At 37.2% G+C, this 24,403-nt stretch overlaps 1 protein-coding gene across 1 annotated transcript; it reads right to left on the reverse strand.

Annotated features, from left to right (window-relative positions):
• Window positions 1-5,337: 5,337 nt before the first annotated feature.
• Window positions 5,338-8,023, reverse strand: LOC140182340 (serine/threonine-protein phosphatase 7 long form homolog). The gene is made up of 5 exons (XM_072228506.1): window positions 7,964-8,023; window positions 6,470-6,811; window positions 6,106-6,266; window positions 5,897-5,984; window positions 5,338-5,814 (listed from the first exon to the last, which is right to left on the reverse strand). Exons 1-5 carry the CDS (start codon window positions 8,021-8,023, stop codon window positions 5,338-5,340), a joined length of 1,128 nt encoding a protein of 375 aa, XP_072084607.1.
• Between the last annotated feature and the right edge of the window lie 16,380 nt (window positions 8,024-24,403).

Consider the following 24,403-nt stretch of genomic DNA (forward strand, 5'->3'; position numbering starts at 1 on the left):
TGAATAATGATAGTAATCTATTTATATATAAAAAAAAATAGTTAAGTACAATATCATGTATACACTAAATTAAGTCATTATATATTTATGTCTAAAATATATAATATATGTATTATTTAATTCATTTTTAATATATATTTTGTATTTTAACATGTATTTTATATTAATTACTAATTTTAGCGATTGATTTTGATCTATACATGATTGAATAATATTATTTAACAAATTATTTATTTTAAATAATTTTGTCAAACTAACTGAATCTTTAATAAATATTAAATTAGTCTATAATATATTTCATGGTTAGAATTAACAATAATTTTTCACACTTAGAAATGCTAATCTGATACTATACTACTTATTTATTTTCTATCTAGTTTGACAATATTGCAAATGATATATGTTATAATTTGTGAAAAGTACAACAATTATGAAATTTAAATTATATGATACTTTAATGAAATACCATATTAATCTTTTATAAACATAACAAATTAAAAAATAGTAAAATATCCTTTAATCTTATATAAGACGTTCTCTAACTTATCAATAATGGAGGGGGCAAAAAAAAAAAAAACAAAAAACAAAAAAAAAATGGGAAGAAAGATTATAAGAGACATAAAGAATATATAGAATAATATAACCGTTTAAATAAAAGAGGGTGAGACATAATTAAAGTAGCTTCCAATGTATCATCAAAATATAAACAAATAGAAAGAAGCTTCAAATGTGATAGCTAGTGATCCCTTGCATGGTGTGAAACATGCTGCTCCGAAATTTTGTTCACCATATAACCCTACAAGTTCATAACTACTCAGCGCAGAAAAATAAGGGCATAGTTGCCATTTTAGCGGAATTTTACATTTTACACTAGCTAATATTGATCCTTATTTTCTTTTAGACTTTTACTGTGTATGTCCCACGAATAATATTGCCATGGCCGAGCTTTTGCTTTTTAGAAGATATGTCACGGCAAAAAGAGGAAAATAGACTATTGTATATCTTTCCCTTTATTTTGGTCTATGGTATATCTACTATCAAATGTTCAAGGCAATGATGTCACACACAGGATATTATTAAAAAGAAAAAAAAAAGTAACATCCCACAGGTATTTTATTCCCTATTTTTATATGATTTTTACATGGGTAACTATTCTCGATTACAAAATCGGTATGAGTGAAAAAATGGTAGGCTGTTAACGTGTAACACCATGAAATGAAGAGAATAAAAAAAAATTGCACTGCTATGGGTCAGATGTAAAACGCACCCGTTTTGTACTTTTTTATTTTTTTTTTAATTTGAAAATAAACTAAATGTAGGTTACGTTTTGGCATTTTAATTTTTTTTTATTTTGTTTCAGGCTAAACTCAGATTACGTTTTTTTAAGCTATAAAATTCAAATTTTTTTGAAGTCCACAAAATACAGGTTGTATTTCGTTAGTGGCAGAATTTTTTTTTTAGAAGTCCTAAAACGTAGGTTGTGTTTTGTACACATAATAATATTTAAATCCACAGGTTTGCCTATAAATACGAAGTCCAGTTTCATTCGTCTTCATCTTCACTTCTCCTCTTACTCTTTCTTGCATAAAGTTCTTAGTGGTGTACTTTTTTGGCAGATAATTGTGTCAAAAAAATAGAGTTAGTTGAGGCTGAAGTTATAGAAGGTGTTGCAAATTTAAGAGTATATTATGACGGTGAGGTTATACCAAACATACATGAAGGAGTGACTTTTGTTTGTGAATGTCCGTTGTCATTTGTTATTCCATGTACCATGAGTTTTGTCGAGTTGCAAAATGGTCTTTGTAATAACATTCAAAGCAACATTTTGAAAAGGGTGAGCAATCTTTTATACAGAAGTCCTATGCAAGTATTTGGTGGGCTAATACAGTTTCAAATAATGCCCATCATTGACGATGCCAATATGTAGCAGATGTTGTATATTTATCAACAAACCTGATCTCACGTGCCGATGATAGAGCTGTACGTTGAGTTTGAACAGCAGTCGGGGATGGGTACGGTCGGCAACGAGGTCAATGTTGATGAGCTCGAGGATATAAATTGGGAAGAAGATAATAATGACAGCGAAGAGGAATTCGAAGCTAACTATGAAGTCGATAACGAAAACGATGACGAAGACTTGGCAGGCAATCCGGCGGTGCAAAATGAAGCAAATGCGATTGTAAGCCAACACCCGTTTGGTGTTCCGTCTTTTATGCAGACTCTAGATCTCGAAGCCATGCATGCCCCGGAATTTTCTGAGTATGTGAATACGGGTATGTTATGATTATTAACTCAAGTTTCCTATAGTGCTTATTTTATTTGCCTTGTCTGACTGATGGTGGTGCGCATGTCGTAGGTGAAGGCAACGTTGCGGCGGAAGACGGCGAGTTTAGTGTCGGAATAGAATTTGGTTCGAGAGAGTCGGTGATATCTGCAATCAAAAGCTACACCATCTTTAGAGGAGTTGATTACACTGTGTATGAGTCTGAGCCGCAGACATTCTACGCGAAATGCAAGGGGTATGGTGCAGGGTGCGACTGGCTTATCCGAGTTAGCTTGATTAAAAAAAAAAGCTTGTTGGGAGATCAGGAGATACAATGGCAAGCACACGTGCACCATGGGCACGATTTCACAAGATCATGCCAAGTTGGACTCAAACACAATTGCAGATGCCATTAGGCCATTGGTCGAAGCAGACCCCTCGATATAGGAGAAGTCTATTATTGCAGAAGTTCAAGGCAGGTTCAACTACACTGTGAGTTACCACAAGGCTTGGTTGGCAAAACAGAAAGCTATTACAAAAGTTTTCGGTGATTGGGAAGTTTCTTACCAGACTCTGCCAGTATGGTTGAAAGCAATGACATTGAAGATGCCAAGGTCTCATGTTCAAATTAAAACGCTCCCCGTTTACCGTGAGAGTGAGGAGGTTCAAGGTGTAAGAGTTCTGCACCGTATTTTTTGGAGCTTCTATCTGTGTATTGTAGCATTCAGACACTGAAAGCCACTGGTGCAGGTTGATGGCACGCACCTGTACGAAAAATATAAAGGTGCACTTCTGGTAGCAGTTGCACAAGATGGAAATCAAAACATTGTGCCTATTGCATTTGCGATTGTCGAGGGCAAGACAGCAGACGAATGGGAGTTTTCCCTAACCAATTTGCGGAGATATGTGGTTACCATTGATGGTGTGGATATTATTTCTGACCGCCATACCTCCATCGATGTTGCAATAGCTCGCAGTAACGGTGCATGGTCACCACCAAGGGCGTGGCACATGTACTGCATCAGGCACATCGGGTCCAACTTCTTAAGGAGGTTCAAGGCTCCATATTTGCATAAACTCGTGGTGAACACAGATATTTCAACTCGCTGTTATGGTTCTATTCATAGTAAATTTGTGGCATCTGCTTATGACTAAATGGTTTGTTCAACAGGCTATTCTAGGACGGAGCATGAGTACAATAAAAACTACCAAAGGCTTAAAGAGCGGGGTGAGGCATATACTCAATGGTGCGATAAGATCGGTGTTGAGAGATGGGTGTTGGCATTCGATGGTGGTCATTGTTGGGGACATATGACGACAAACTTGGTAGAGTGCATAAATTCTGTCCTGAAGGGTGCACGCAACCTTCCTGTGACTGCCCTTGTCCGATCAACTTTCTACCGACTGAATGAATTGTTCACTCGGAAGAATACCAAGGCTCATGAGCGTCTCTGCAACGGATTCACGTATTCAGAATTTGCAACAAAGAGAGTTGAAGAAAGCTTCTGACGTGCAGGAAACATTGTGGTCAACCGGTTCGACAAGCGCAACGAGATGTTTGAGATTCACGAAATGAAAAATGGTACAATTTACACTGTTAACCTTGCACAACGACACTGCGACTGTGGCCATTTCCAGGTCGAGCGACTTCCATGTCGCCACGAGCTTGCATGTTGCGCCAACCAATGTCTTGATTAGCAAGTGTACGTGCACGATGTGTACAAGATGTCTGAAATTTGCAAGGTGTACATAGGCGAGTTTGTTCCGATGGGTGACCCATCTACGTGGGATAGATACGAAGGAGCGAAGGTGATCGCCAACTAGACATTGAGGCGCACGACAAAAGGAAGACCGAAGTCAACACGCTACTTGAATGAGATGGATTCGCGGGATATGTGTGGTCCTCACAGGTGCACTATATGTGGATGCGAGGGATATAGCCGCAGCCGATGTCCTCAGTGTGCAGGTCCAAGCTCCGTTGGAGGTCATTAGTGGTTAAGATTTTCAATGTAACTTTGTTATGACCTACTTCACAATTATATGTTACTTTTTTTGTAACCTCGTCATTTACTTTAACCTAGCTAACAATTTATAATAAATAAAATTTTTAGCCTCGTTATTTAATTTTTTAGAGAACAAACATTTCGATCCAAACAGAATTACACGAGAATAAAGCTAAATATGTCATAATAATAATACTGAATAGAATCATCTAAATATAAGATACGACACTGAATACACTGAATACAACAGACTACTTCCTCGGTGCCTTCTTCGAATACAAGGATGGGGTGTATTTGTCCGAAGGCGCAGTCTGTGTCCGTAAGTTATACGGATGACCCTGCAACACACCGGTATCCAGCCCACTGCCAATGTCAGGACCACCAAAATCTGTCATACTCGCACCACCAGTGTCATACGAACCTGAACCACTCATCCCAGGAGCACTCGCTCCAGCAAGATCATACCAGTGCTATAAGTCGTATCCCAAATCTCCATCTTCCTGCTGCGGGTACTCATTCAAATCAAACAACTGGGGGCGTGGTGGTGCGGAAGGACCGGGCGGATCTACATGACCCGTCGACTGATCAAAGTCGAAGTCACTGGCATGACCTGAAATGGCGCCACGACCACCAGAATGCTGAGATGTAACAGGCCCTTCCTGCGGTGGCGTCGAAAAAGATTATCTGTATCTCTCAGGACCTGAGAGAAGCTGATGGTGTCAGATCCACCCAATGGACTAAAGTGACCTTCGGCTGGAATTACCAGTTGTGGTATGTAAGGCTCAGGTGCCTGAGGCGGCTGTGGTTCCGATATATATGGTGCCTGCTGCTGATATGCCAGCCACTATTGGGCATATGCCGGATCCTGAACCTGCTGGACATATGCCGGATCCTGAAACTGCTGGGCATATACCGGCATCTGAAATTACTGGACATATGCCAGGACCTGATAGTGGTGCTCATATGCCGGCACCTAATTAACAATTAATTACAATTAATAGTAATTACTGATAACAATTTATAACCCTAAAAATTGATAATAATCATAACACTAGTAATTAATAACAATACCTAAAACTGCTGCTCATGAGGCGGGACTTGTTGCTGAGGGCCAGCTGGTTCTTCCTGTTGCTGCTGTGGTTCATCAACGCCAACCTCTTCACCTGCAACTCTATCCGACAGTCGCAAATACATCCCATACTGTTGTGTGTACCACTCGTAGTACATTGGGAGAGGATGAAAGTCAATAATCTCCTCGCCCAATTGCAATGCGTTATAGTGGTCAAATTTCCATCTGTTAACCCATTGACTATAAATCTCTCCCCAGTCATGGTTATGTGCCCCTGTCAACCGCTTGTAGTGATCACGACCAAGGTCGAATGCCGGGCCTGGTGGAAGCTGTTGCATCCCGAATTGTCGTCGAACTCGGTCTGTCGAGTGCCATTCTATGCACTCGAATGACACTAGAGGCGACTGGGTGGAGTACATAACCATTTGGGCAGCGAGGAAATCTGGAACCTCCACTCCCATATATGGCCGCCATATAAACTGCACATTAGTTAATAAGAGGCCGATTAGAAAAACTATTCTTCTGAATAAAAACATCGGACATTAATGGTTGCAAACTTACATCATCAACTCCCATATCGTTGAGTCCTCGCCTAAAATGCGCTGTAGGCTGACGTATATATCTTGTATGTCGGCGCCAATGACTCCACCTAACAAAAAACAAAAAACAATATTAATAAGAGTAACAAATTAATAATAATAATAATAATAATAATAATAATAATAATAATAATAACGATAAAAGCCAATACCGTCGCGCAAGTGGAATACCAACATCGCCGAGCTGATCGCGGGGTATAGGTGCCAGGAGCGGCATATGCTCCCACGCCCAAATAAAAAGCAGTATCAGTGGGCCATCTATCTCCTTGCAGTTGTATCGTGATGCACGACACAACGATCTGTATAGGTGTGCCAGATTGGCTGCCCCCAAACTGTATGTTGAAATCCGGTGAAAATTCCGAAGTAACGGTAGAAACTTCGAGTTCAACGAAGTCGTCGACTTATCCGGAAACACAACTGTTCCAAGCAAGCAGAAAATGTGCGCCCGGACGTACCGCTCAAGAGACTCCTAAGTATCACACAGCTCGGTGTTTCTGCACCGCCGGACCCAAGCAATATTAACCTTCCATAATACGTGATCTTGTGGACCGGGCTCCCGTCCAAAACACGCAATGCAGTTCCCCACTAAAAACTGGTGACTGCTGTCTGATCTACCTGCAACGGCCTCCCCATTAATCGGGAGACCAAGGATATAGCTCACATCTTCTAACGTCACCGTCACTTCACGGACCGGAAGATGAAATGTGTGAGTCTCCGGCCTCCAGCATTCCACCAACGCACTCAGTAGTGCAGAATGACCTCTCATTTCGCCTACTCGCAAAACGTGTTGAAACCCAATCAATGCCAGTGTCGCTGCAGCTACCTCGTTAAAGGTATCTGGCGAATCCAGTTTTCTGGGCAACAAATTCCTGATAGCCTGCAAAAAGATAAATGATAATTATTAAATTCTAAATAAATTAATAATTTTTTTTACTAAAATTAATAAAATTTTTTACCAAACAGTGTAAAAAAAAATACCTTTTACCAAACTGTATTATTATTATCATTATCAAGAATGAAAAATAATAATAAATCACTAAAAATTAATAATAAATTATTAAACAGTATTATTAATTATTAAAAATTAATAATAACTTATTCTCATTATCATAACCAATATTATAAATAAATAATAAAATACTAATTATAATAATAATTACTCAAATATAACAATGATAATAACCATTTATTATATTATCAACTTCCTAAACAGTATTTTATTAATATACAGTATTATTTATTATTAAAAAGTATTAATAAATTATTCAAAATAATAATTTTTTTAATTAAACATTGTTAAAAAAATCGTTTACTAAACAGTATTATTATTATCATGAAAAATAATAATAAATCACTAAATAATAATAATAAATTATTACATATTATTGTTATTAAAAATTATTAATAAATTATTTTCATTAACATACCCACTATAATAATAATAATAATAATAATAATAATAATAATAATAATAATAATAATAATAATAATAATAATAATAATAATAATAATAATAACAACAACAACGTCACACTAATAATACATAGATTAACTTGCCTAATAATAACAATAATAATATAATAACTGTATTAAAAAAATTAAACCGTAATGAGAAATAAATAACAACATAATATTAGTAATAATAATATTAATAAACACAATAGTACAAATTACAACACAAATAAATAAAATTTGAATAAATATATATATTCATCGTTAAATATTAAAAAAAATTTACTTACTAATTGAGGATGATTCAAATACTCAATAATATGTTCTTTCGATTTGATAAAATCACGCACCATTTTTTCTTCCTGTACCGTATACTTCTTCTTCTCCAACACTTTGCTTTTTCACTGTTACCCCTCTTCACTCTTGCTTCCTCACTCTCCTTCAACTCTTCCTCACCTTGCTTCAGTAACTCATTTTTTACTAGGCTCCCTTTCTTATCTGTGTTTTCGCTTTAAAGGCCCCAGGTGAACACCCTCCAAGACATGTGGCACGCATGCAGCTAGGAAGCCTGCAAAACGCAACCTCCGTTTAGCTCTGCAACGCTGACAAACGCAACCTGCATTTTGCGTAGCCCCATGTTGGTCAATACCTGCTCCTGTCGGCATGCAGGGCACGTTTCGCAACTTAGCTCTCTTCCCAGTCCAATCCAAGCCTACATTTTGCAGCAGTTGCAGATTTTTTGATTTCATCAACTGCAAAACGTTACTGGCGTTTTGCAGGTCCCTGACCAATACAGGTCCACATTTGTGGACAACTCACCATGCATCTATATATTAGCTAATCACCATTATTTCATCCATAACCAAATTAATTTCTGAAAAATGGTATATTGAAGATGTGGGGCTGATTTTCTTGCATATGAAAATAATGATGGTGTACCGCAATGAAATAGTGTGCATTAAAATTTTTGGCTATTATAGTATCAGGCCAAATCGCAAGCTACGTTTTATCTTTTTATTTTGTTTTAATTTCTTTTTGTGTATGAAAATAATCAAACGCAGCTTGCATTTTACTTAGTGTCAGCTTTTTCATTTTTTTGTTTTGTTATTAGCCCAAACACAAGCTGCGCTTATGGGCTGTTTTTTTCGTTATGGAAAGTGTTAACGTGTAATACTATGAAATGGAGGGAATGAAAAAAATTGCACTACCATGGGTCAGATATAAAACGCAAGGTGCGTTTTATACTTGTTTATTTTTTTTAATTTTGAAATACACTAAACGTAGGTTACGTTTTGGCATTTCAATTTTTTTATTTTGTTTTAGACTAAACACAGGATGCGTTTTTTTAAGCCAGAAAATTCAAAATTTTTTTGAAGCCCACAAAACGCAGGTTGCGTTTTGTTAGTGTCAGAAACTTTTTCTTGGAAGCCCCAAAATGCAGGTTGCATTTTCTACACAAAATAATATTTAAATCCACAGGTTTGCCTATAAATACGAAGTCCAGTTTCATTCATCTTCATCTTCACTTCTCCTCTTACTCTTTCTTGCATAAAGTCCTTATGGTGTGCTTTTTTGGCAGATAATTGTGTCAAAAAAATAGAGTTAGTTGAGGCTGAAGTTATGGAAGGTGTTGCAAATTTGCGAGTATATTATAACATTGAGGTTATACCAAACACATATAAAGCAGTGACTTTTGTTTGTGAATGTCTGTTGTCATTTGCTATTCCATATACCATGAGTTTTGTCGAGTTGCAAAATGGTCTTTGTAATAACATTCAAAGCCACATTTTGAAAAGGGTGAGCAATCTTTTATACAGAAGTCCTATGCAAGTATTTGGTGGGCTAATACAGTTTCAAATAATGTCCGTCACTGACGATGCCAGTATGCAGCAGATGTTGTATATTTATCAACAAACCTGATCTCACGTGCCGATAATAGAGCTGTACGTTGAGTTTGAACAGCAGTCGGGGATGGTACGGTCGGCGACGAGGTCAATGTTGATGAGCTCGGGGATATAGATTGGGAAGAAAATAGTAATGACAGTGAAGAGGAATTCGAAGTTAACTATGAAGTCGATGACGAAAACGATGACAGAGACTTGGCAGGCAATTCGGCGGTGCAAAATGAAGCAAATGCGATTGTAAGCCAACACCCGTTTGGTGTTCCGTCTTTTATGTGGACTCTAGATCTCGAAGTCATGCATGCCCTAGAATTTCCTGAGTATGTGAATACAGGTATGTTATGATTATTAACTCAAGTTTCCTATAGTGCTTATTTTATTTGCCTTGTCTGACTAATGGTGGTGCGCATGTCGTAGGTGAAGGCAACGTTGCGGCAGAAGATGGCGAGTTTAGTGTCGGAATGAAATTTGGTTCGAGAGAGTCAGTGATATCTGCAATCAAAAGCTACACCATCTCTAGAGGAGTTTATTACACTATGTATGAGTCTGAGCCGCAATGACAGTGAAGATGCCAAGGTCTCGTATTCAAATTAAAACGCTCCCTGTTTACCGTGAGAGTGAGGAGGTTTAAGGTGTAAGAGTTCTGCACCGCATTTTTTGGAGCTTCTATCTGTGTATTGTAGCATTCAGACACTACAAGCCACTGGTGCAGGTTGATGGCACGCACCTGTACAAAAAATATAAGGTTTAATTATTCTGTTGGTCCCTATAGTTTCACCAAATTTTTAATTAGATCCCTATACTTTTTTTCCATTCAATTGGGTCCCTACACTGCTTTAATTTTGTAATTACGTCCTTTTCATGTTAAAAATGTTAAAATTAACATAATATTTTTACCAGAATGCATGCGGTCAAAGATTTAATTAAGTTTTTAATTATAAATACCTTCAATTTGCGAATAAATATTCAATTAACTCTAATATTTTTTACACTAGGAAGGACTTAATTGCAAAATTATAGTAGTGTAGGGATCCAATTGAAAGGAAAAAAAGTATAGGGACCTAATTAAAAATTTGGTGAAACTATAGGGACCAACAGAGTAATTAAACCAAAATATAAAGGTGCACTTCTGGTAGCGGTTGCACAAGATGGGAATCAAAACATTGTGCCTTTTGCATTTGCGATTTTCGAGGGCGAGACAGCAGACGCATGGGAGTTTTTTCTAACCAATTTGCAAAGATATGTGGTTACGATTGATGGTGTAGGTATTATTTCTGACCGACATACCTCCATCGACGCTGCAATAGCTCGCAGTAACGGTACATGGTCACCACCAAGGGCGTGGCACATGTACTGCATCAAGCACATCGGGGTCCAACTTCTTAAGGAGGTTCAAGGCTTCATATTTGCATAAACTCGTAGTAAACACAGGTATTTCAACTCTCTGTTATGGTTCTATTCATAGTAAATTTGTGGCATCTGCTTATGATTAAATGGTTTGTTCAACAGGCTATTCTAGAACGGAGCAGGAGTACAACAAAAACTACCAAGGGCTTAAAGAGCGGGGTGAGGCATATACTTAATGGTGCGATAAGATCGGTGTTGAGAGATGGGTGTTGGCATTCGATGGTGGTCATCGTTGGGGACATATGACGACAAACTTGGTAGAGTGCATAAATTCTGTCCTGAAGGGTGCACGCAACCTTCCTGTGACTGCCCTTGTCCGGTCAACTTTCTACCGGCTGAATGAGTTGTTCACTCGGAAGAGTACCGAGGCTCATGAGTGTCTCCGCAACGGATTCACGTATTCAGAATTTGCAACGAAGAGAGTTGAAGAAAGCTTCCGACGTGTAGGAAATATTGTGGTCAACCGGTTCAACAGGCGCAACGAGATGTTTGAGGTTCGCGAAAGGTAAGATGGTACCATTTACACTGTTAACCTTGCGCAACGACATTGCGACTGTGGCCATTTCCAGGTCGAGCGACTTTCATGTCGCCACGTGCTTGCATGTTGCGCCAACCAGTGTCTTTATTGGCAAGTGTACGTGCACGATGTGTACAAGATGTCTGAAATTTGTAAGGTGTACAGAGGCGAGTTTGTTCTGATGGGTGACCCATCTATGTGGGATAGATACGAAGGAGTGAAGGTCATCGCCAACTAGACATTGAGGTGCGCGACAAAAGGAAGACCGAAGTCAACCCGCTACTTGAATGAGATGGATTCGCGGAATATGCGTGGTCCTCGTAGGTGCACTATATGTGGACGCGAGGGACATAGCCGCAACCGATGTCCTCAGCGCGCAGGTCCAAGCTCCACTGGAGGTCATTAGTGGTTAAGCTTTTCAATGTAACTTTGTTATGACCTACTTCACAATTATATGTTACTTTTTTTGTAACCTCGTTATTTAATTTTTTAGAGAACAAACATTTCGATCCAAATAGAGTTATACGAGAACAAAGCTAAACATGTCATAATAATAATACTGAACAGAATCATCTAAATATAAGATACGACACTGAATACAAATCTGAATACAACACTGAATACAAGATCAACTGCAACAGACTACTCCTCGGCGACTTCTTTGAATACAAGGATGGGGTGCATTTGTTCGGAGGCACAGTCTGTGTCCATAAGTTATATGGATGACCCTGCGACACACCGGTATCCAGCCCACTGCCAACGTCAGAACCACCAAAATCTGTCATGCTCGCACCACCAGTGTCATACAAACCTGAACCACTCATCCCAGGAGCACTCGCTCCACCAAGATCATACTAATGCTGCAAGTCGTATCCCAAATCTCCCTCTTCCTACTGCGGGTACTCATTCAAATCAAACAACTGGGAGCGTGGTGGTGCGAAAGGACTGGGCGGATCTACATGACCTGTCGAATGATCAAAGTTGAAATCACTGGCATGACCTGAAGTGGCGCGACGACCACCAGACTGCTGAGATGTAGCAGGCCCTTCCTGGGGTGGCGTCAGAAATAAATAATCTGTATCTCTCAGGACCTCAGAGAAGCTAATGGTGTCATATCCACCCAACGTACTAAAGTGACCATCGACTAGAATTACCAGCTGTGGTATGTAGGGCTCAGGTGCCTGAGGTGGCTGTGGTTTCGGAATATATGGTGCTTGCTGATGATATGCCGGCCACTGCTGGGCCGGATCCTGAAACTGCTTGGCATATGCCGGATCCTGAAACTGCTGTGCAAATGCCGGTTTCTGATACTGGGGGTCATATGCCGGGACCTGATAGTAGTACTCATATGCCGGATCCTAATTAACAATTAATTACAATTTATAGTAATTAATGATAATAGATAAACCTTAACAATAATAATTAATTATAATTTAAAAAGGTAAAATTAATAATAAAAATACTAGTAATTAATAATAATACCTGAAACTGCTGCTCATGATGCGAGACTTGCTGTTGTGGGCCAGCTGGTTCTTCCTGTTGCTGCTGTGGTTCATCGATGCCAACCTCTTCACCTGAAACTCTATCTGACAGTGGCAGGTGAATCCCATACTGCTGTGTGTACCACTTGTAGTACACTGGGAGAAGATGAAAGTCAATAATCTCCTCGCCTAACTGCAATGTGTTATAGCGGTCAAATGTCCACCTGTTAACCCATTGACTATAAATCTGTCCCTAGTCATGGTTTTGTGCTCCTATCAACCGCTTGCAATGATCACGATCAATGTCGAACGCCGGGCCTGGTGGAAGCTGTTGCATCCCGAACTGTTGTCGCACTCAGTCTGTCGGGTGCCATTCTATGCACTCGAATGACACTAGCGGTGACTGGGTGGAGCATATAACCATATGGGCAGCAAGGACATCCATAATCCCCACTCCCATATACGGCCACCATATAAACTGCACATTAGTTACCAAGAGGCCGATTAGAAAAATTATTCTTCTGAATAAAAATATTGGATATTAATGGTTACAACTTACATCATCAACTCCCATGTCGTCGAGTCCTCGCCTAAAATGCACAGTAGGCCTCCGTATATATCTTGTTTGTCGGCGCCAATGACTCCAGCTAACAACAAACAGAATAATAATATTAATAAGAATAACAAATTAATAATAATAACAATAATAGTAATAATAATAATAATAATAATAATAATAATAATAATAATAATAATAATAATAATAATAATAACAACAACAACAACAATAACAATAAAAAATAATACCGTCGCGCAAGTGGAACACCAGATCGCCGAGCTGATCGCGGAGTATAGGTGCCAAGAGCGGCATACGCTCCCACGCCAAAACAAAAAGCAGTATCAGTGGGTCATCCATCCCTTTATAGTTGTATCGTGAATCACGACACAACGATCTGTATAGGTGTGCCAGACTGGCTGCCCCTCAACTGTATCCTGAAATCCAATGGAAATCCCGAAGTAGCGGTAGAAACTTCGAGTTCAATGAAGTGGTCGACTTATCCGAAAACACAACTGTTCCGAGCACGCAGAAAATGTGCACCCAGACGTACCTCTCAACAGACTCTTGAGTGTCACACGGCTTGGTGTCTCTGCACCGCCGGACCCATTGAATATTAACCTTCCCCAACACGTGATCTTGCGGACTATGCTCCCGACCAAAACACGCAATGCAGTTCTCCACCAAAAACTGGTGACTGCTGTCTATCTACCCGTAATGGCCTCTCCATTAATCGGGAGACCAAGAATATAGTTCACATCTTCCAGTATCACCGTCTCTTCACCGACCGGAAGATGAAATGTGAGTCTCTGGCCTCCAGTGTTCCACCAAGGCACTCAGCAATGCAGAATGACCTCTCATTCCGCCTACTCGCGAAACGTGTTGAAACCCAGTTAATGCCAATACCGCTATAGCTACCTCGTTAAAAGTATCTGGCGGATCGAGTTTCCTGGACAACAAATTTCTGATAGTCTGCAAAAAAAATAGTAATTATTTAAATTCTATATAATATCAGTTAATAATTTATTCAAAAATTTTGTGTTATTAGAAAATACATAACAACTTATTATTATTATTATTTTTGTCATTATCCTAAACAGTATTTTATTATTATATTAATAGAATAACATTAATAAATTATTAAAAATAATTAACAATATTATTTATTTATTTATTATTAAAAAATAATAATAATTTATTATTATTGTCCTACACACTAATATTATAAAAATAATTTATTCTCACTATCATAATAATTACTCAAATATAATAATAATAATAATAATAATAATAATAATAATAATAATAATAATAATAACCCTTAATTATATTATCATTATCTTAAACGGTATTTTATTAATAAACAGCATTATTTATTATTAAAAAATATTAATAAATTATTAAAAAATAATAATTTTCTTTTTTAAATTAAACATTGTTAAAAAACTCCGTTTGCTAAACAGTATTATTATTATTACACAGTATTATTATTAAAAAATATTAATAAATTATTCTCGTTATGATACCCAATACTATAAAAACAAACGGTGATAATAATAATAATAATAAACCATAATGAGAAACACTACGAGAAACATCGTTAAAATCGACGGCCAAATCGACAACTAGGCCGTCGATAATATTAAAATTCGACGGTAAAATACACGGCGGAGGTGGTCGCTATAAAGTTTGTCGATTTTTCAAAATTCTAATAAAATCGACGGCTTGCTTAGCCGTCGATGATAATTTAATAAAATCGACACTTTTTCTGTGTGTAATATGGGTGTGAACATTTTTCATTCTTACTAAAATCGACAACATTTTTGTTGATAATATTAAATAAAATCGACGTCTTTTGTGTCGATAATTGATTCAATAAAATCGACGTTTTTTGTGTCGATATTTGACTCAATAAAATCAACAACGTTTTTGTCTATAATATGCTTAATAAAATCCACAACGCCGTCGTCGATATGTAATTGAATAAAATTGACAGAGTTGCCGTCGATTTAATTATTTATATTTGTCTATTTTAACTTTTAAAAGTGACAACCTTACCGTCGATTTTAATAGTTATATGTTTTAATTTTTTTCTATTTGAAAAATAGTAAACAGTTAATACAAATAAACTTTTAAATATAAAAATAAAATTTATACAGAATATTAGATAACAAGACAAATAAACTTTTAAATATAAAAATAAAATGTATACTAAATATTAGATAATAAGCTTACAAACTTATCAAAATAATAAATAATCCTCTAACATAAAGACTTAAGACAAGATAAATAACTAAACTTAAACTTATATTCGTTTAAATTGCAATCCACTAATAATACAAAATATTCAAAGTAAAGTAATTAAATAACCTACTCATACTCGTCTAAATAATCATCCGAGTCATCAAAATCGTCAGAATCATCCCTCCTTTGAGAACTCTGTGGTTGTCCTAGTCGCTGCAGAATAGGTGGGAGTTTTCTCCCCTTTCAGCCTCGGCCACGGCCACGGCCCCGACCGCGATCTCCGTCTCTACCAACCATATCCTATACGCATTAAAATAAGCAAGTTATTATCCATAACATAACCGATACAAGATATATGAATTAACAAATTAAAAAATTTATTAGAAATATGCTCTGTGGAAATAATAGCTTTGTGGAAATAGCACTAAGAAAAAAATGTTAGCAATTCATGTGAATTGTTAGAATTAGGAAAGTTCAGTAAGGAGAAAAAAGTCATTGGATATTTGAAGTTAAACCAGGATCAATGTCAAGAAAATCTTAACACATGCTTTTTACGGATTTGAATTCAGTAAAGAAAGGATAGTAGTAAAATATGTGCAATTACTTTAGTTAAGCTTGTATTATGTATATAAGTCATTGGAGTCACACAACTAAATATGTGCAATTACTTTAGTGTAGTAATTATCTTTTAATTAAATTGGACTCTGGTAAACTAGAGTATCCAAATATTTGCACCTTCCTGTGACATGCCTTCTTTCTGCCATTTGGTTCACTACTCATACTCTTTCCATGGGAAGGAAGAGTAGGAAGATGGAAGGAAAATGCATGCTTCAAAGTTTAAAGGAATCAATGGGTGAGAGTTCTTAAACTCAAGGTTCAAGAGTCTTAAGCTGCAGGATTTTTTACAGCATATACTAACCCTGCACTGCCATCTCCACTTCTTAAATTGAAGAGTAATGTTAGTTACTAACATGGAAAGTTCTATTTGTGGAAAGTAGTTAGAAACTTCTAGCAATTAATTAAGTTAGAAAGTAGTTGGAAAGTTCCATATATATTAAAAGAATAGGATAACCACAAATTGAGATTCTATATTAAAGAACAAAATCAAAGTACTAGTCTTTGTTATCATCATGGTTAAGGCAGAAGAGAAGATCCAAAGAGAGACACCAATGAAGAATAATAAGCAGAAGAAGTACAAGGGTGTGAGAATGAGGAGTTGGGGATCTGAAATAGTGTCGCAATGCCACAAAAAAGCAGCGTGTTTTGGGAGATATGTCACAAATGAAAGAATATAGCAGAAGCAGATTTTTCTTAGTAATTAGTCAGGTCGGGTTCATAGTAATTAGAGTACTAGACCTGAGATAAATGAATACTAGTATTTCCATTGGAAGAAACTGGCCAAAGATAAATCAGAGTATGAGATGACCTATTTTTCAATGAGATTAATTTGGACAGACAATGAAACTTAGTCAGCCAAACAAAACTCTCAAATCCAAAAATATAAAAATTATACATCATTTAATTAGTTACCTCATTATTATCTGATTTTTCTGAAATAGTTATCCATATTAATACTTTCTAATGTCATGTACTAAACCATAAGTATTAGAAGAGAAGAACGTCGCAAACAAGCAAGCTACTCATAATTTATACAAGGTAAATAACTAAAAGATTTGAGAGGTAACTCTAAATGTTTGAGAAGAAATGGAAGTCACGTTAAAATAAATTTTATAATTATAAAGCATTCATTTAAAAGAAAATAACAATAATTTATGAGAAAATTAAAAGTTGTTTTGATAAACATAAACGGTGTTGGGGAAGTTAATCCAAACAAATAAAGGAAGAGTCAATAACAAAATAAAAGATGGCATGAACTTGAAGCTGCAAAATGGTTCATCATCACAATTCTAACCACAATGTCATGATCATAATGATAACAATAATAGTTTTCATTCATGGCTGGCACCAGTCGAAATGGTGGTCGGAGACAGAGCTGCTAGTGCTTTCAAGAGCCACAGTCAGGCTGAGAAGTGGCGCAGTGACCGGATCAGTGCACAGCTTACAAGTCTAAGGAAACTAATTCCAAAATCTGATAAGGTACAATAGCTCATTTTAATTTTAATGTGTCTTAAATACTATAAAAACTATAAGGTATTGCCATTTGAAACAGGACATAGTTAGTTTCAATAATACCATGAAAAATATAAACATAATTAATGAATTTGTGATGTTTCTGATCAAGAGTATGTATATAGAAGGTGAATTAAACAATGTCGGATTAGTGTTCCTCTGCTATATATATGAGTTTAATTACCTTGAGTGACTTTATTAAAAATTCAGAAAAAGCTGTAGAATGGTTACAAAGGTACTGAGAGTGCAGAGAAGCTGATACCTGAGGAAGTAATGAGCATCCTTTTGCAGTCTTCCTGATGGGGGGATCAGAGCTTTCTACAAAGGAGCATCAGAAATAATATTAACATCTGTAATTGTAATAAATAAAGCATCCTTATTATGTATGCTATAGCCACCTTATGTGAGAAGAAAAAATTAATTCAAGAGGGCTTGCTATCTAAATTCTAAATTACCTGAATCCTACTAAAGCTTAAGAAGATAAGGGAAAACTTTTTGTTGCAATCTTCGGAAGAATGGTTAAAGCCAAAACACAAGGGTTAACAATAGGCAAATCAAGTCTAGAAATGATTACATTGAAAATCTCCAATCTCACACATAGAAAGTCAGGGAAATCCAATCTTATTGATTTCAAGTGCATTCAGTTCAGAAATATCCATGATATATTAGATTAGTTTAAAATCAATTTAACAATCACAATGTGAGTTTAATAGTTAGAGCTATTTCTTATGAACCAGCCTTGAATAAGCCACTTATTTCACATAATTTTGTTGATCAACTTTCCTAGGATCATTTCAAGGCATGTAAATCAAGCCCAATGACATCTTACAATTTATAAATTTCGGTTTCATGATGAAGGGGAAAATACAGGGCTAATCAACAAAAAAAATGCATATAATTAAATAGTATCATACATCTCATGCTTAGCTTATTCAAAACAAGCAATAAATAAAGCATATTTCATCAATCATAATGATGTCTTCATCAGCAGCAGCTCCTTCCAATTATCGAAACCCTAATTTAATTCCAGCAGCAGTGAAGAGAAAGCAAAGTCAATCAAAAAGACTAGGCAAGAAATTAAAGAATACCTAGCTTGAAATCTGTTATTATATATGTAAATTGATGAATTGAAGCATTTAGATCCAGAGGCAGAAGTAATAGCTCTATCGCCAAAGTCATTGATGGCGAAGAACCGTTTCATGTGCGAGATATGCAAAAAAGAGTTCCAGAGGGACCAGAACCTGCAGTTGCACCGGCGAGGGCACAACCTGCCGTGGAAGATTCAGCAGAGGGAAAAGGAGGTAGTGGTGGTGGGCACGGGTTGAACGAGGGAATTTGGGGGGGGGGGTTGCGCTTCTGAACTTTGGACGCGGGAGTGGACGCGGGAACATGTGTTTTTAGTGATAAAAATCGACGGCATATTTGTCGATTTTAATTTAAAAAAAATAACACATATAACGTCTATTTTATAAATTAAATTTACACCGTTCATTCATTTTAGAAAGCAATCCAGACCGTTCAAATTTATCGATGGCAACGTTGTCGATATTTTAAATAATAAAATAGACGTCATATTTGTCGATTTTAATTTTAAAAAAATAACACATATAGCGTCTATTTTATAGATTAAATTTACACCGTTTATTCCATTTTAGAAAGCAATCTAGACCGTTCAAATTTATCGACGGCAACATTGTCGATATTTTAAATAATAAAATAGACGCCATATTCGTCGATTTTATTTTCGACTTCTAGTTCGTCGATAATATGACGATAATAGGGGAAAAAATTAATGCATTATAAAAATATCGACGACTAGGCTGTTGATTTTAATACTTTTTTTTTAATTATTTTTTTAGTAATATCGACAGCAAGCCGTCGAAAATTATCGACGACAGAAATAGCCGTCGATTTTTGGCATCGAAAAAAATGCTTTTTCTTGTAGTGCAATAAATAATAATATAATATTAGTAATAATAATATTAATAACCACAATAGTACTAATTACAACACAAATAAATAAAATTCGAATAAATATGTATATATTCATCGTTAAATATTAAAAAAAAAAAATACATACCAATTGAGGATGATCCAAAAACTCAATAATATGTTCTTCCAGTTTGGTAAAATTCCGCACCATTTTTCCTTACTAAACCATATGCTTCTTCTTCTCCCACACTTTTCTTTTTCACTCTTAACCCTCTTCACTCTATCTTCCTCACTCAGGTTCAACTCTTCCTTAGCGTAACTTACTTCATTTTTTTACTTTGCTCCCCTAGCGATATGCGTTTTGGCTTTTAAAGACGTTAGTGAACACCCTCCATGACACGTGTCGCGCATGCAGCTAGGAACGCTGCAAAACACAACCTCCGTTTGGCTATACAGGGCTGACAAACGCAACCTGTGTTTTGCTTAGCCCTATGCTGGTCAACACTACCCCTCTCACCATGAAGGCCAAATTTCGCAACCTTATTTCCTTCCCAGCCCAATCGCAGCCTGCATTTTGCAGGAGCTACAGATTTTTGTTTTTATTGCCTACAAAATGTTACCTGCGTTTTTGCAAGTCACTGAGCAATGCAGGTCCACATTGGTGGAAAACTCACCATGCATCCATATTTAAGGTTATCACCATTATTGTCTCCATAACCAAATTAATTTCTGGCGTTTATGAGATGGGCATTATTTTACTTTTTTTTTGAAATTCAAAAACGCAAGCTGCATTTTAAATTGTCAGATTTTTTTTTGAAAGCTGCAAAACACAGGTTGTATTTTGTATAGAAAATAATATTTTAATTGAAAACCTTACTTATAAATACAAAATACAATTCATCACGAAGTTCTTCACTTCTACTTTCATTCCTCTTTCTTGCATATATTTCATAGTTGTGAGTTTTTTTGGCAATTAGTTGTGTAAAAAAAGTTGGGTTAGGTGAAGTTGAGGTTATGGAAGCAAGATATTGCAAATTTGCGAGTGTATTATAACGGTGAGATTATACCAAACACACAAGAAGGAGTGACTTTTGTTTGTGAATGTCCGTTTTCATTTGTTATTCCATGCACCATGAGCTTTGTAGAGTTGCATAATGGTCTTTGTGATAACATACAAAGTCACATTTAGAAAAAGGTGAGCAACATTTTATATAAGAATCTTGTACAAGTATTTGGTGGGCTGATACGGTTTCAAATAATATCCATCATTGACGATGCAAATATGCAGCAGATGTTCTGTATTTATCAATAAACCCGATTTCACATGCCGATGATAGAGTTGTACGTTGAGTTCGAACATCATACGAAGCTAGAGGCGGTTGGCGAGGAGGTCAATGTTGATGAGCTCGAGGATATAAATTGGGAAGAAGATAATAACGACAGTGAAGAGGAGTTCAAAGAAGTCGATGATGAAAACGATGACGGAGACCTGGCAGACAATCTAACGGTGCAAAATGAAGCGGATGCGATTGTAAGCCAACACCCCTTTAGTGTTTCATTTTTTATGCGGACTCTGGATCTCGAAGCCATGCATGCCCTGGAATTTTTTGAGTATGCAAATATGAGTATGTTATGGTTATTAATTAAAGTTACCACTACCATTTCTTTTATTTGCCTTAACCAACTAATGGTGGTTCGCATGTCGTAGGTGAAGGCAATGTTATGGCGCAAGACGGTGAGTTTAGTGTCAGAATGGAATTTGGTTCTAGAGAGTCTGTTATATCGCAATCAAAAGCTACATTATCTCTAGAGGAGTTGACTACACTGTGTATGAGTTAGAGATGCAGACATTCTATGCAAAATGCAAGGGTTATAGTGCAGGTGCGATTGGTTTATCCGAGCTAGCTTGATTCGAAAGAAAGGTTGTTGGGAGATTAGGAGATACAATGGCAAACACAGATGCACGATGGAGATGATTTCACAAGATCATGCCAAGTTGGACTCAGACACAATTACAGATGCTATTAGGCCGTTGGTTGAAGCAGACCTGCCGATAAAGGTGAAATCTATTATTGCAGAAGTTCAATCCAGGTTCAACTACACTGTAAGTTACAGTAATGCTTGGTTAGCAAAGCAGAAATCTGTCGCAAAAATTTTTGGTGATTGGGAAGTTTCTTACCAGACTCTGCCAGTATGGTTGAAAGCAATGACTGCGAAGATGCCAAGGTCTCATGTTCAAATAAACACGCTCCCCATCTACCGTGGGAGTGAGGAGGTTCAAGGTGTAAGAGTTCTCCATCGCGTTTTTGGAGCTTCTATCCGTGTATTGTAGCATTTAGACACTACAAGCCATTGGTGCAGGTTGATGGCACACACCTGTACAGAAAATATAAAGATGCACTTTTAGTTGTGGTGGCACAAGATGGGAACCAAAATATTGTGCCTATTACATTTGCGATAGTCGAGGATAAGATAGACGTGTGGGAGTTTTTCCTAACTAATATGCGGGATATGTTGTTACCATTGATAGTGTGGGCATTATTTCTGACAACTATAACTCCATCGATGCAGCAATAGCTTGTAGTAACGGTGCATGGTTACCACCAAGAGCATGGCACATGTTCTGCATCAGGCACATCGGGTCCAACTTCCTAAGGAGGTTCAAGGTTCCGTATTTGCATAAACTCGTGGTTAACACAGGTATTTGGATTCGCTGTTATGGTCCTATTCATAGTAATTTTGTGGCATTTGCTTATGATTACATGGTTTGTTCTACAGGCTATTCTAGGACGGAATAGGAGTAGTACAAAAACTACCAAAGGCTTAAAGAGCGAGGTGAGGCCTATACTCAATGGTGCGATGAGATCGATGTTCAAAGATGGATGTTGGCATTCGACGGGGTCATCGTTGGGGACATATGACGACAAACTTGGGAAAGTGCATAAATTCTATACTGAAGGGTGCATGCAACCTTCCTGTGACTGCCATTATTAGGTCTGCTTTCTATCGGCTAAACGAATTATTTACTCAGAAGAGGGTCGAGGGTCATGAGCGTGTCCACAATGGATTCACATATTTAGAATTTGCCACCAAAAGAGTTGAAAAAAGTTTTCGACATGCAAGAAACATTATCGTCAATCGGTTCGACAGGCGTAATGAGATGTTTAAGGTTTACGAAATGTAAGATGGTTCCATTTATACTGTTAACCTTGCGCAATGAAACTACGATTGTGGCCATTTCTAGGTCGAGTGACTTCCATGTCGCCACGTTCTTGCATGTTGCGCTAACTAGCGTCTTGATTGGCAAGTATATGTGCATGACATGTACAAGATGCCTGAAATTTGTAAGGTCTACAGAGGCGAGTTTGTTCCGATGGGTGAGCCATCTACGTGGGCTAGATATAAAGGAGTGAAGGTGATCGTTAATTGGACATTGAGGCGTGCAACAAAAGGAAGACCAAAGTCAACCTGCTACTTAAATGAGATAGATTCGCGGGATACGCATGGTCCTCGCCAGTGTACTATATGTGGACAGAAGGGACACGGCCGTAGCCGATTCCTCAGCGTGTAGGTCCATGCTCTACCGAAGGTCAATATTGGTTAAGTTTTTTACGTATTTACGCATTTTAAACTAGTCTGTAACTTTTTATGTAACTTCATGACCTATGTAACTTTTTACGTAACTTTTTGTATAACTTCGTGACCATTGTAATTTTTTATGTAACTTCATTAGCTATTTTAAACTAGTGTGTAAGCTTTTTATGTATTTGCATAATTTATTTATGTATGCGTTAAACACTGAATAATAAATATGAAGTTACATAAGAAGTACAATAGGCTAAACTCAAACAGAAAAATACGATAACAAAGCTAAACATACAGTAATAAATACGATAAAAAATAGAAAGATCTAAATATACAATACGAGATACAACATTGAATACAAAGCTAAACTCAAACAATATAAGATAAACTGCAATAGGCTACTTCCTCAGCGCCTTCTTCAAATACTGAGATGGGGTGTATTTATCCGGGGGCGCAGTCTGTGTCCATAAATTATACGGATGACCTTGAGACATACCAGCATCTAGACCAACGCAAAGCACCGACATTTGGCATGCTGGCACCACCAGTGTCCTACAAATTAGAACCACTCATCCCCGGAGCACTCGCTCCACCATAATCATACTCGTGCTAAAGGTTATGTCCCACAAATCCCTCTTCCTGTTGCGGGTATTCATTCAAATTGAACAACTTGGTACGGAAGGACAATGAGGATCCACATGATCCGGCGATTGATCCATCGAGAAGGCATTGCATGACCTGATGTGGCGCAACAACCAACAGACTGCTCAGAAGCAGCAGGGCCTTGCTACTCTGGCGAAAATAAATAATCTGTCTCTCAGGACTTGAGATAAGCTGATGTCTTCAATTCCAACAAACGGACTGAACTGACCATTGACTAGAATCACCATCTGTGGTATGTAGGGTTCTATTGCATGATGTGGTTGTGGTTTCATATGTATATGGTTGTTGCTGCTCATACGCCGGCCCCTGTTGTTGTTTATATACCGAAAACTGTTCCTGTTGGCCGTAGACCAGTGCTTGAAACTGTTGGACATATACTGACTCCAGAAATGGCTACTCATATTCCAACACCTAATACTGGTTCTCATACCCCAGCATTTGGAACTGGTGCTCATATGCCGAAAACTAAATAATAATAATTAATAATAATTAATAACGGTAACAGTAACAATAATGATAATAAACCTTAATGAACCTTTGGTCATAGCCCGATGCCTGATACTGGTGCTCATACCCCAGCACCTAGAACTGTTGCTTATGA

This window comes from Arachis hypogaea, chromosome 19 (genome assembly GCF_003086295.3).
Source record: "Arachis hypogaea cultivar Tifrunner chromosome 19, arahy.Tifrunner.gnm2.J5K5, whole genome shotgun sequence".
In the NCBI taxonomy this organism is placed as follows: domain Eukaryota; kingdom Viridiplantae; phylum Streptophyta; class Magnoliopsida; order Fabales; family Fabaceae; genus Arachis; species Arachis hypogaea.

Coding starts and splice junctions, on each gene's coding strand:
- LOC140182340 (XM_072228506.1), bottom strand. CDS start 8,023: ATGGGGCTACGCAAAATGCAGGTTGCGTTTGTCAGCGTTGCAGAGCTA. Junction 6,812..7,963: donor CAGAGCTAAACGGAGGTTGC/GTTTTGCAGGCT, acceptor ATCTTTTTGCAG/GCTATCAGGAATTTGTTGCC. Junction 5,815..5,896: donor ACGATATGGGAGTTGATGAT/GTAAGTTTGCAA, acceptor ACTAATGTGCAG/TTTATATGGCGGCCATATAT.